The sequence below is a fragment of the Scophthalmus maximus genome, chromosome 1 (genome assembly GCF_022379125.1).
Source record: "Scophthalmus maximus strain ysfricsl-2021 chromosome 1, ASM2237912v1, whole genome shotgun sequence".
Classification (NCBI taxonomy): Eukaryota; Metazoa; Chordata; class Actinopteri; order Pleuronectiformes; family Scophthalmidae; genus Scophthalmus; species Scophthalmus maximus.
The window spans coordinates 1,422,501-1,434,151 of NC_061515.1; the positions used below are offsets into that span (position 1 = coordinate 1,422,501).

Below are 11,651 nucleotides of genomic sequence, written 5' to 3' on the forward strand. Positions count from 1 at the left end.
ATAACCCAGTTCGATCCCACTTGAAGCCCACATGGACAACCACAAATTGGGCCACCGTGGAACCCATGCACAAACCCACTTGGAACCCATAATACAGCCCAGATAGGTCCCACCTAAGGCCCAGTCAGATTCCTCTTCAAGGCACACAGGTGGGACCCACATGGGTCTCATATAAATTGCCCAACTAAAACCCAGTTAGATCCCACTTGAAACCCACATGGGCAAACATGTGGGGGCCACCATATTCGCAGCCCAAACTTAACCCCCATATGGTCCCCACATGGACATGCTGGTTGGGTGATCTCAGACTGTTGGATCTTAATGTATCCACGGTGGCCCAGAAGTCTCCAACAGATTGCAAAAACGACTAGAAAAGTCACAAAACCAATGCACAAGTCGTAAAACAAATCATGCTCCTCACACACAAAAGCCCTTAATGATCAAGCTCCATCATATCTGAAAGAGCTCGTTGTACTGTAGTATCCCAATAGATCACAACTGTCATCATAAGAATCAGTCTGACAGAGTTAAAACAACAGTTACACAACTGCTCCTGGTCTCTCTCTTCTTCTGTCTCGTCCTCTCTTCTTTCCAACCACCTCTTCTCTCCCCAACCGGTCGCATGTTTGCCGGTTCTGAGTCCGGTTCTTCATGAAAACACATGAAATAAAGAACAGTAGGAATCATGTAATTCAACGTGATGTGTACATTTTATTATTCAAAAGGTGAAGCTTGAGCTGAACTCATCCGTTGCAGCCCGACATGACCAAACTTGCTAATGTTGCGCAATTAAAACAGATTCAAATGCACAATAATGCAAAGTTTTCCATATATATAACAGATGTAATTTATTTGGAGTAATGATCTTTAAAGAAATGCTATTGCTGCTTCTTGATCATCCAATTAGATATCTCAGAAAGTCATAATAATGATATTAATACTCAACACTCGCTCACTGCAAGAGTCCATCATACTGAATTACTCTGCTGTGTTGTCATAATGTTACTGTCAAAAGTAAAATGAAAAGTTGTTTACATAAAAAATAAATTTATATCTTTATGCTTCTGTGTAAGAGTGATTCATCAACACTTATCTTCTACTATTCCCGACAAATATCTTCCAATTCAATTCAATTCAATTGTCGCAATGTACATTATCTCTCCAAGGAAGTGATATTTTGTTTCACACATCCAAAAAATAGATGAATGAATTTCGTCTCAAGGCTTTTCTGTGCAACTATTGAACCAATTCAAATTAATTTGTTTAAAATAAGAGGTCTTCCAGTCTGATAAGAGATCAAATATTTTATTTAAAAAGTCCTGACAGTGGAGTTAACCGAGCACAGATGGAACACACTGTAGCCACAGGGGGGCGCTCCACTCCAACAAATACTGGAACAGCACACAAGGTCACAATATCCAACTCTGAGATTTAATGGTGTAAAAAACGTCAAACAGCAAACAGACACTTCACACCAAATTTCAACTGAACACACACAGTTCACTGGTTTCTGAAAGAATACATGAGAACACAGATGAGATCCTTTCTCAAGAAAATCGTCCTATTAAAAGTTCTGTTGTGAAAGTGTCGTGAGGTTATGGCTGAAACAAGAAAAGTGAAATATAATAAAAGTGGATCAATGCTCATATCGCACAGAGAGAAGACACTAACCAGAAAACAAATCGATTCCATCATTCTGTTTTCACAGTGACTTAATTGACTAAGCACACAACTTCTAAGTCGCTTGTTGTATAGACGTGCACAATGTGCATGTGATGATGAGCCGTCGTCGCCCGCGGCGCTACACTTCCTCGGTGGACGTGCTGTGCAGACGGGGAGACTCGGAGGGATCAGACTCTTTGAAGACGTCGTCCTCCAGGCCCTCGTCTATGGGGATCATCTTCGAGGTTTTGGTGCCAGGGGATTTTTCTAAAAACATAAAGTACAGTATAAAGGCTACAGCGTGTTTTCATTTGGGGATGGAGGGAGAGAGAAAGCAGGATCTGGGTATCAGCAGCCAACAGAAGCGGTCACATGTCATCATACAGTCACATGTCACACCAGAACAGGCCGTCGGTACGCGGAGACCTCGGCAGAGGACGAGTGGACGAGCAGACGCTCTAAAAGCAGAACCAGTCCGTTGAGATGGCGTCTCCATCCCACACTCGTACAGTAGCTGGTGCATTAAAAAACTCGGAGCGCACTCCTGCAGGACGGACACGCACTTGCTCTTCTGGACTCTTTGCACTCTGAAGAGCAACGCTCCACCACAGGTGCTTTCAGGCCGTACGCAGATACACTATATTTGTTTTCCCTGGAGTTTCTCCTGCTAATAAGATAAGATGAGACAAGATAAGATATACCTCTATTCGTAATGCACGCGAAACGCTTTCACTCTGTTTAGGAGAATTATGACTGAGTGATGTCGCTGGAGTTCAACAAATACGGGCTGAGGATGAAGTGGATCTACTAATCGTTAATGTTCTGTGCCAAAACATTTCTTCTAAGGCTGAAACTCGCGACTTACGGAGGGACGATCCAGCAGACCCTCCTCGTAGGATCTGGTTGAGGACGTCGTCGGTGTCGCTGGCGCTCGCCATGCTGTTCCTCATCTGCATCATCGACATCTGAGAGCACAGGCTGGGCTGGCGGTCCATCTGCTTCACCGCCTGAGACGCATCATCATCATCATCATCATCATCATCATCATCATCATCATCAATGTGAATTGTTGTAGCGATCACACAGTACAGGAGGACGGTCGATGACTTTGTAATCTGCTCTGACGCACCTTGTCACTGAGGGTGGGGTCGTTCAGGGAGTACAGCTTGTTGGTGATGTCTTTGCCGATGAGGTAGCGGAACACCTCGCCGAGGAACGTGTCCGACTCCAGGAAGTAGGTGAGCCTCTCGCGAGACCAACACATGAACTTACATTTCTCCTCGGCGATGATGGTCACCTGACAATCAACCAAACAGTCAGTCAGTCAATCACACTTAGGAATTAGTTTTTTTTTAACTCAATTAAGTGAAGACGGCACAAACTGTTTTGTTTTTTAAATTCTTTTATACACTATATTTTCGTGTTACTGTACCTGGAACTTCTCTCCTCTGTGCATCTCAGTGGACCTGAACTCCGGAGAATCAATGAATGCGTTGGTGTAGATGTTGTGGAGGAAGTGACCTCTGTATGACACCTTCATCCTGTCACAGAGAAATGTCAAAGTCAAAACTCAGATCTTACAATGTGAGGAAAGGACAACGTCTTCAAAGCGGATTTTCTAAACTATTTTATCCAAATAGTTTTGAATTAATGTTAGGAATCAATATAAAAGTCTCAAACTCATTGTGAATATTATTATTTAAAACGTCTTAACCCTGTATTCAAAATTTGGAAACAAATCTCCCAAAATTCCCAAACTCAATCCAGATTTTTTGGAAAATTGTTACAGCAATGGTTTTTCATTGCTCCTCAATATTACTCGATATTATGGACGTTTGAATGCTGATGATGTTTGGGATTAAATTAGCATGTGGCGTTTGTTTTTGTGCTGTTCAATATTTCTCAATTTAATATACTGCATGTTATATCGGCATAATACAGAGAGGTTCATTTACTTTGTCATCGCTCCTTCTCACCACTGATGTTTTAAAAATCATTGGGAGCATTGGGATTTTTAATGTTGTTAATGTTCAGCGAGCTTGTGAAGCAGAAAACAAAAAAAAAGTTCTACAATGATAAGAAACAGACAAAAGCAGATAAGTAGAAAATAAGTAACTCATTCCGTGAATTAATTAAAAATATAAACGTCCACTTAGAATTCAGGATGAGTTTGTCAACACAATACAAAATGACTCGATCACTGAGACTCATATGAAACATGATGTAGACGAGGGTTGACTCCGGACAGGAGCCGCACCCGCAGCCAAACAAACGGCAACATACTTTCCTTTGAGGAGAATGCTGAGGCGTTCGTCCACGGACGTCTTGTCCTCGGCGGCGTAGGCCTGGCCCTTCTTCAGCGTCTGGATGGTGCAGAACTGTCCCGTGAGCCTCTGGAACAGGGCCTCCTGCACGTGGAGCGGCTGGAACATCCGCCTGTAGACCGACCGCAGCTCCCGGTCGATCTTGATCTGACGAGGGACGGAGCCACAACGAGCACAACTCACTTTGACGCTGCTGTGAAATTACATTCGACCGGAGGAAGCAGTGACCGAGGAGGACAGGGCTCCTGTCTCGTTGAGTCCTGGTCCGCTCACTTACACAAACCCCCCGGTGGCCCCATGGGTCGGGTAAAAACCTGCATCTCATTACCATAAAGCAGGAGCGAACCCAGGAGGACGCGCTGCTTCCTGCCAGAGACACTGACGGACAGCTCATCCCGGAGCCTCCTCATGAATAAACACAGAACGTTAAGGGACAGTTGGAATATGGACGAGCAGCGTGTCGCTGTACAACTCACCGGCCTCCGCTTGTACAGGAGGAAGAAGAGGTGCATGAAGTTGACCACCAGAAACACCACGTTCCACACCATCACGTCCATGTTGCACCGATACAGAGTCGCCCACGCGATGAAGAGGCCGCATCCTGTCGGGGGCGAAGACGCACGGCAAGATTCAACATCTACACTCACAGTCCAATACTTCAGTCTGGTGGAAAATTCATTTATAAATCACTGTGTGATGTGTAGTCAAGTTCAAGAAGAGGTCTGGTTTATTGCTTCTCACTTATTATACAGCAGGCTGTGCATTAAACTAAAATATGGATGAGCAATAAAATAAAAATGAGCCATTTGTGAAATTTATAGTTAAAATATATAATTATTATTTAAATTATGGTGGTTTACAGTATACAGTTTATATTATTTGACACTTTTCAAGGTGAACAAAATAAACAAAAAGTCACTTTCAGGCGTGAATGAGGAGAAAATTGTTACTATAATTCTTACTTTTGATGAAAATGTGCTAATGTTTGTTGGATAATCAATATCTGTTGTTTTTACAATAAAATGCACATATTAAAAAGGCACGAGCATAAAATCAAACTGATCTTGATGTAAGAAGTATTTACCACTAACATACATGAAGTGTACTGGCATCATAAAAACTGAATACACTTGGATCAAACAATTCTGGCTAAAGCTGGAACACAATTCTGTGAAGAATATGATGATGGGTTTATTATTTTTTGTTTAAAACTGTTGAAAAGCTGTAACAGTTAAACAGAGACGCTCTAAAAATTAGTCCATTCAACTTCATCTTGAAAATAGGTATTAATTTCTAATCAATATAAAAACAAAAGTAATTTATATATTAACTGATTTATTGATATGATAATAATATATCATCATTTTACACACCACTACTGCAGCTCTGAGTTGACTCCTCCTCTCCCCTCTGTTTCTTTTCCCCAGAGACAGAAAAAAAGGGCCAATATAAATAAATGAACTGTCAAAACCACCATGTTTCCCATAAATCCTGCTGCTTCCTGTCTCCACTCTCTCAGGATAAACATGTTGGAAGTGCTTTTTTTTCCATCTGCCATTCTCTCCTTCCCTTCATCTGTCCCATCGCAGCCTTTTAGTTCCTCGGCCAGACATCTGGCTCGGCCCGTATCTTCCAAAATGAGCTCAACTGAATCTACAACGAGCTCCTGGTGACAATGAACCAATACTGTGACACACGGTGCAGTTTCACTACCGATACACACACGTGTAGAGGCCGTGCATGGATGTTTAACAGCCACAGTGTGGAATGCCATCGGCAGGGGGGAACAACGGTGGACCGACCTGTCATCACCAGGAGGCGCAGCAGGATCATGTGCAGGCCCAGCGTGGTGGGGAGGACCAGGCCCAGCAGCAGGGACAGGTTCCCCAGATGGAAGAGGAGGTGGTGGGCCTGCTCCCACTCCTGGCACGAGGTGGCATTGGACACGGCCTCGGCTCCGAGCGTGGCCGTCGGGAAGGGGGGCAGTGAGGTGAGGAAGAGGAGGGGCGGATCCGAGGTGGAGGACATCCTATCGGCAAGGTCACCTTCCAGACTGGAGCAAGGTCGGAGGAACGGCGACGTGCTGTTGGCAGAGACGTTACGATGTTAGAGGTGCGCACGTGTTCATCGTCATCCTGCGACACACATACAGAGACAAGTTCTTTTTCTTTAAAGCCAGAGATGTTCCGATACCGTTCTTCACTTCCCGAAACTGATTCAGATCCCTGTTTATTTTTTTAAATTATTATTATCTGATGTTGATGTCTGCGCTGCATCAAGAGTAGAAACTTCACTTAGGAACTTTTGATTTTGTGACTTGTGAATAAACTTCACTTTAATTGAATTCGTTTTTACATCTGAATGTGTTTTGTGTCTAAAAACTGAATATACAGTACACACTGTATTACATTACCATTACAATTAATACATACACTGTATGGGCAAAGAGCAGTTGAAGTCAGTGTCACACACACACACACACACACACACACATCCTGTCTTATAGACTGAGACATGATGAAGCTCCTGGGAGACAGTTCACAAAATAACGAAGACTCCCACTGTAACAGTATCTGTGTGTGTGTGTGTGTGTGTGTGTGTGTGTCTATAAATAGACGTGGTTGTAGCCTACTTTGAAGCTGCAGATATTTTAAGTCGTCTCTGTACAACTTTCCATCAAGGTCCCGGGACGAGGAGGAGGAACACGCGGTCGGTTCTTACCTTCTCCTTCGGACCGGTGAGACGCGGTTCTGCCGGGCGGAGGAGGAGCGACTGGTTCCTGGGTGAAGGAGCCGGGACAGCGCTGGTGACTGCGGGCTGCTCCCTCACGTCGGGTCGGGGGCTGCACACTGAGCGTCGCACATTCCACACGGTTCAGAGAGAGGAGACTAAAATAGGCAAGAAGAGGGCGAGCAGCGCGCCTGCAGTGCGTCGCCGCTCCGCCAGGGGGAGACAGAGCGCAGCTCAGTGGCGCTTGTTGATATCATTTGTCTAAACACGACATGTGAGTAACGTATAACATATGAATACATTAATAAATAATAATAATAATAATAAATATACATTTAATCATTAACACAGGGTTGGGTTGGTTTAAATTCAATACCAAAAATATTTTCAATGCAATTAAAATGCATTTAGCATATTCAGCATTTACAGAACCAACAATATAAAAAACATGATCATCTACAAATCATAGAAAAATGTAATAAAATTGGCAACCTGGAAGGAGCAATATACATAGTAATATACTGTTCATAAATTTATGTTGTAATATAGATATATATAGTTTTTTAAATTGTGATTTTAGAGATCATCAAAATATAATAAAGTAATCCTTGAAACCATAACAATGTAACTATAGTCAATTTTTTTTAAAATCGAATGTAATCTGATCTGTTTATAGTTACTTATTTCTGATTACATAATCCAGATAACATGTTACGACCCAACCCTGTATATATATATATACACTATAAATTTCATTGTCAGTTACTATATCAAATTGTGGCCAATGTCTGTGTTTGCAGGAAAAATCTACACAGTAAAATAAAGCATAATTTATTTTAACATACAACATTCAAACAGACACAATTCGCCTATTTACATTTTGCACAATGTCCCATCGAGAGGAGTCACTGATCTAATCCGTTAATATTGCACATTACAGAATCTGTTACGGTGGATACATCCGCAGACATCTATTCATTTCACTTCATAACGTCTGATACATCCAACGAGTAGCTGCTTTTAACTATATTCCATTTCACCATAAGTGTCACATGCCTACAACTATTTCCATACACACAAACATACATAGAAACTCCGATCAGGACGCCGAGAGATGAATCAGCACCTCAGTCAAGACTTGAAACTAGTGACTGAACCATAAACTCCTCAATCATCTGATTTATACTGATGTAATAAATCAAGTTAGTCGAATCGCCCTCTGCTGGTCGTTCCAGAGAATACAGGCGTCAGACACTTCGTATTGGTGTCATTTTCCTAACTCGGTGACTACGTCCGTTTTTACAAATACAGTCAACGATTACAACCAAAACGTTACACAAACATGGTAGAGACTGAAGTTATTGGGGGACATTCTGTGTCGACATCATTATACAGTATGTTATATGTTGATGCTAATATTCTTTACAGATGCAATCTGGAGAGTTGGAGCCTCCAAAAAACGTTTCATACGTCAAGGTGATGTGGCGATTGAGTGTCGTTCAAAGTGTCCCCCTGGTGGGATGGTGTGTATTTTTGACATCGCTGGCGTAATGTAGCCTACGGATCTAACGGGTCTGTCAGTCATGTGACCCTGTTCTGACGTGTCCAACAGTCCCTCGACACAAAGTGATCCTCCTTTGCACATTGAGATTTAATGATGGGGCAGATATGAGATGAGCTGCACTCAAGACCTACTTTCCCCAACTTGGTGCTATATTTACATTACATTCATACACACAGTGAGTCAGTGTCAAAGGCCCGCAGCAGAGTGTGTGTGTGTGTGTGTGTGTGTTCAGGCGGTCCTTCCACCCTGCACCGGCACTTGCAGGAGGCCATCTGCCTTTTCTAATTCGGTCCCTGGCATGTGACAGAAACTCGGTAAGCGGAGGTCGTAGCGGTGGCTGGACCCGCTGAACGCCTTGTCGTTCAGCGAGTACAGCTTCTCCGCGATGTCGTTGCGCACGACCAGCGCAAAGATCTTGGCGATGTAGCGGTGCTTCGCGAAAAGCAGATAGAGTTTCTTCCTCCTCCACGCCACGTAGCGGCAGGGGTTGTCGGCACGCAGGGTCACCTGAGGAGAAAAGAAACGCTCAACAGAGAGATGAGGCTGAAAGGACGTAAACTGGTGTTCCAGCTCAGATCTTAACTTGTAATATACATGCGGTACGCTGCTTGTGAAGATGATGATAACGTTGTGCTTTGTTTTTATTTATCAATTCTAAAATTGCCCCAAGCATCTTTTTCTGCATGAAGTTTTAAGTTTTCATATCGAACATCACATACGCCGTAACCTGTGATGGACCAATGTCTGCCAATAATATATCAGCCATCCGACATATTGTTCAGGCTCCAAATTACATCAATGCTTTTCATGCCATGTCATGTCAAAACTGTTTCTGTGGGGGAAAAATATCCACAAAGGCCAATGACACAAGGATAAAAGATTCAGTTTGTTGGGGTCGTGAAGATTTGAGGAGCCTGAAGTTGTTATTTTGGGGACATGCAGGAGTTGAACTGAACCTGGAAGACGCCCTCCTCCGCTGGTCTGAGAGAGTCCCACTCTGGAGAGTCCAGAAACTGGAACGGGTAGATGTGATGCAGAAACTCTCCATTTACCGTCACGCACACTCTGTAGGACGAATGGACGGAGAGTTGGTATTAACTCTCCGTTGGCGAAACGCTGCTACATGAAGGCAGCTAACACTCAAATGTGTCCCGGTTCATTTTCGATTTACCAAAAATGCCTCTGGACGCAATGAGATAAACCTACAGTCAGTGAGAGAGGAGACGTGTCTGTGACGTCTGTGACGTCTGTGATGATTCAACAACGTCTGTGAACCAGTGTTCACGTGTTTTTGTGGAAGAAATTTGAAAATATCAGGGAATTTTGGTCAAATGCTCGTAGGAATCAGCTGCAGCCATCTTGGTAGTTTACAAAAGTCACTTCTCAATAACTCACAATAACAAACGTACGTATTTTTAATATGCAATAATCCATGCCTCATTTTATGTAATCCTTTAACTTGTCTCGTCATTTGCAACCAAACGAATGAAGTCAACATATATTTTTGGAGACAATGTAAACATGGATGTGCATCTTTTCTGCTTCGTTTATTCTGCTGTATAAAATAATAAAATATATTTCTATTTGTTTTGTTATAGTTTTACATCAGCGCATGTTGGCAAACATAAAAGCAGATATCGGATATATCATCAGGTTCTGTCAATATTAACATACGTGTGTGTGTGAGCTTGTCGAAGGCTATTTTACAAATTAGGCTCCTTGATATTTGGCACTCTTAGTTTTCAGATGCTCCTCAGACAGAATCTGCTAATTAAAGTCGAATAGACTTCAATCAATCATCCTTGTTCCACGGGGTCACGACATGCAGTCACCTGCCGGACAGAAGCACCGACAGCTTGTCGATGGCGGTTTTCCCCTCGACGGCGAAGCAGTGGTTGGTCTCCAGGCTGTGCACGTCTCCTTCACAACACGCCACGATCTTCGCGAACTGCGTGCGCGACACGCCGAGCTTGTGGAACATGGTCTGGTACAGGTCCTGGAAGTCCCGCTCGAACGACACGCTGCGCAGCCGGTAGGCCACGTGCACCACCTGCGCCAGGCTCGCGCCGAAGAGCGCGAAGCTCCACAGGAACGAGTCCGTGGTGCACGCGTCCGACCAGGCCCACAGCGTGGCGCAGAAGAAGCCCAGCGTGAGCAGCGTGAACAGGTGGAGGAGTCCGTAGAAGCCGCTGCCGCCCATGAAGCCCAGCACGAGGAGGATGTGCGCCAGGTGGAACACGGAGCCCTCCGCGCCGCCGCGCCACTGCGCGCACAGCGGGTACGACGGCGCCGCCTGCGCCACCGTGAAGTTCATGGCTTCGACGTCCGGAGGCTCCATGTCGAGGTGGCGTCCAACGACCCGCAGAGGAGTTCGCGGAGTTCACGTAAGTTTCAGCTGTAAGTTTGCGCAAAAGCAGGATGACGCCTCCACACCGGCACCGCGACGCGCCGGTGTCACACCAGCGGACTGTGGAGACGCGACCGGAAACAGCGTCGGTAGACAAAATAAAACCACAGGAAGTTTATATTAAAAACACTCATACACACATTCATTTCCATATTGATGGATTGGAATGTTTATTTTTAAAATGTAAATACAATTTAAACCAAATAAAAAACAATAAATAATAATAATTAAGCTAAATGATCGTAACATTGCAGGCAGACAAAAAAAGAATAAACAAAAAACACATCCAAAAATAATTTTGTAATAATTTCAACAAAAATGAACATTTAATTTATTCAATTTACTTATTCTAAAAGGAGTGGGAAGATGTATGCTGTATAATGAATCCCATCCCCTTCTCCATAATTAGTAATATTTTATTATCTATAATATTTATAATATAAATAATCATATGACAATGCATGAACTGTATAGTTGAGATACATTTGTTGGATTAGTACATAAGTGAACAAATCAAATTTAACATTCAAACTAATAAATACATATGTATAATAATATTAGCTGCCAAACATCTGTGCATTTTATGTTGGCTCTCTGGAGTACAAGAAAGAAAATGTCATATACGTAAATATAAAACATTGTTCATGGTATATGGCTAGTCAGATACTCAAATTTTAAGGAGTCTGATCAGTATTTGGTATTATAAAAAATAATAATTATAATAATTTCGACTGAGCGTGTTGACCTTCCATGTTCACTCATTTCATCTGTGGCTCTGGATTTGAACTTCCTGACCCTTTGCGTGTCGAGGCATGTATGATCTCACATCAGCCTTTTATTATATTGTATATTTAAAGGTCCAGTTAGTGAGCGCAATATTGCAAAGCTTTTTTTTATTTTGACGATCAGCGCCGCTCTTTATTGGATGCGTCTGTCTCTGTGTGGCTTGATACAACAGGTCACC

At 43.1% G+C, this 11,651-nt stretch overlaps 2 protein-coding genes across 4 annotated transcripts; both read right to left on the minus strand.

The window, feature by feature from the left end:
- Positions 1-1,289: 1,289 nt before the first annotated feature.
- Positions 1,290-6,873, minus strand: bves (blood vessel epicardial substance). Of its 2 annotated transcripts, none has more exons than XM_035638212.2 (8): positions 6,708-6,873; positions 5,789-6,121; positions 4,463-4,587; positions 3,946-4,133; positions 3,095-3,203; positions 2,792-2,959; positions 2,528-2,669; positions 1,290-1,929 (listed from the first exon to the last, which is right to left on the minus strand). In XM_035638212.2, the coding sequence occupies exons 2-8, from the start codon at positions 6,012-6,014 to the stop codon at positions 1,802-1,804; spliced, it is 1,086 nt and encodes a 361-aa protein (XP_035494105.1). In that variant the 5' UTR covers positions 6,015-6,121; positions 6,708-6,873; the 3' UTR covers positions 1,290-1,801. The 2 variants fall into 2 exon arrangements, with proteins under 2 accessions (XP_035494105.1, XP_035494095.1); XM_035638202.2 differs by having other exon boundaries at positions 5,789-6,069; positions 6,708-6,872.
- Positions 6,555-10,763, minus strand: popdc3 (popeye domain containing 3). Of its 2 annotated transcripts, XM_047334859.1 has the most exons (4): positions 10,113-10,763; positions 9,237-9,345; positions 8,485-8,787; positions 6,555-6,591 (listed from the first exon to the last, which is right to left on the minus strand). In XM_047334859.1, the coding sequence occupies exons 1-3, from the start codon at positions 10,616-10,618 to the stop codon at positions 8,509-8,511; spliced, it is 894 nt and encodes a 297-aa protein (XP_047190815.1). In that variant the 5' UTR covers positions 10,619-10,763; the 3' UTR covers positions 6,555-6,591; positions 8,485-8,508. The 2 variants fall into 2 exon arrangements, with proteins under 2 accessions (XP_047190815.1, XP_035494118.1); XM_035638225.2 differs by lacking the exon at positions 6,555-6,591 and having other exon boundaries at positions 7,532-8,787.
- Between the last annotated feature and the right edge of the window lie 888 nt (positions 10,764-11,651).

What these genes read in the sequence shown, in the direction of transcription:
- bves (XM_035638212.2), bottom strand. Translation starts at nt 6,014, where the DNA reads ATGTCCTCCACCTCGGATCCGCCCCTCCTCTTCCTCACCTCACTGCCC. An exon ending in GCGCCTCCTGGTGATGACAG is followed by an intron (nt 4,588 to 5,788) that starts GTCGGTCCACCG and finishes CGCCCCCGACAG; the next exon opens with GATGCGGCCTCTTCATCGCG. An exon ending in GTCTGCTGGATCGTCCCTCC is followed by an intron (nt 1,930 to 2,527) that starts GTAAGTCGCGAG and finishes TTATGTTTTTAG; the next exon opens with AAAAATCCCCTGGCACCAAA.
- popdc3 (XM_047334859.1), bottom strand. Translation starts at nt 10,618, where the DNA reads ATGGAGCCTCCGGACGTCGAAGCCATGAACTTCACGGTGGCGCAGGCG. An exon ending in TCGGTGCTTCTGTCCGGCAG is followed by an intron (nt 9,346 to 10,112) that starts GTGACTGCATGT and finishes TTCGTCCTACAG; the next exon opens with AGTGTGCGTGACGGTAAATG. An exon ending in CGGAGGAGGGCGTCTTCCAG is followed by an intron (nt 8,788 to 9,236) that starts GTTCAGTTCAAC and finishes TTTTCTCCTCAG; the next exon opens with GTGACCCTGCGTGCCGACAA.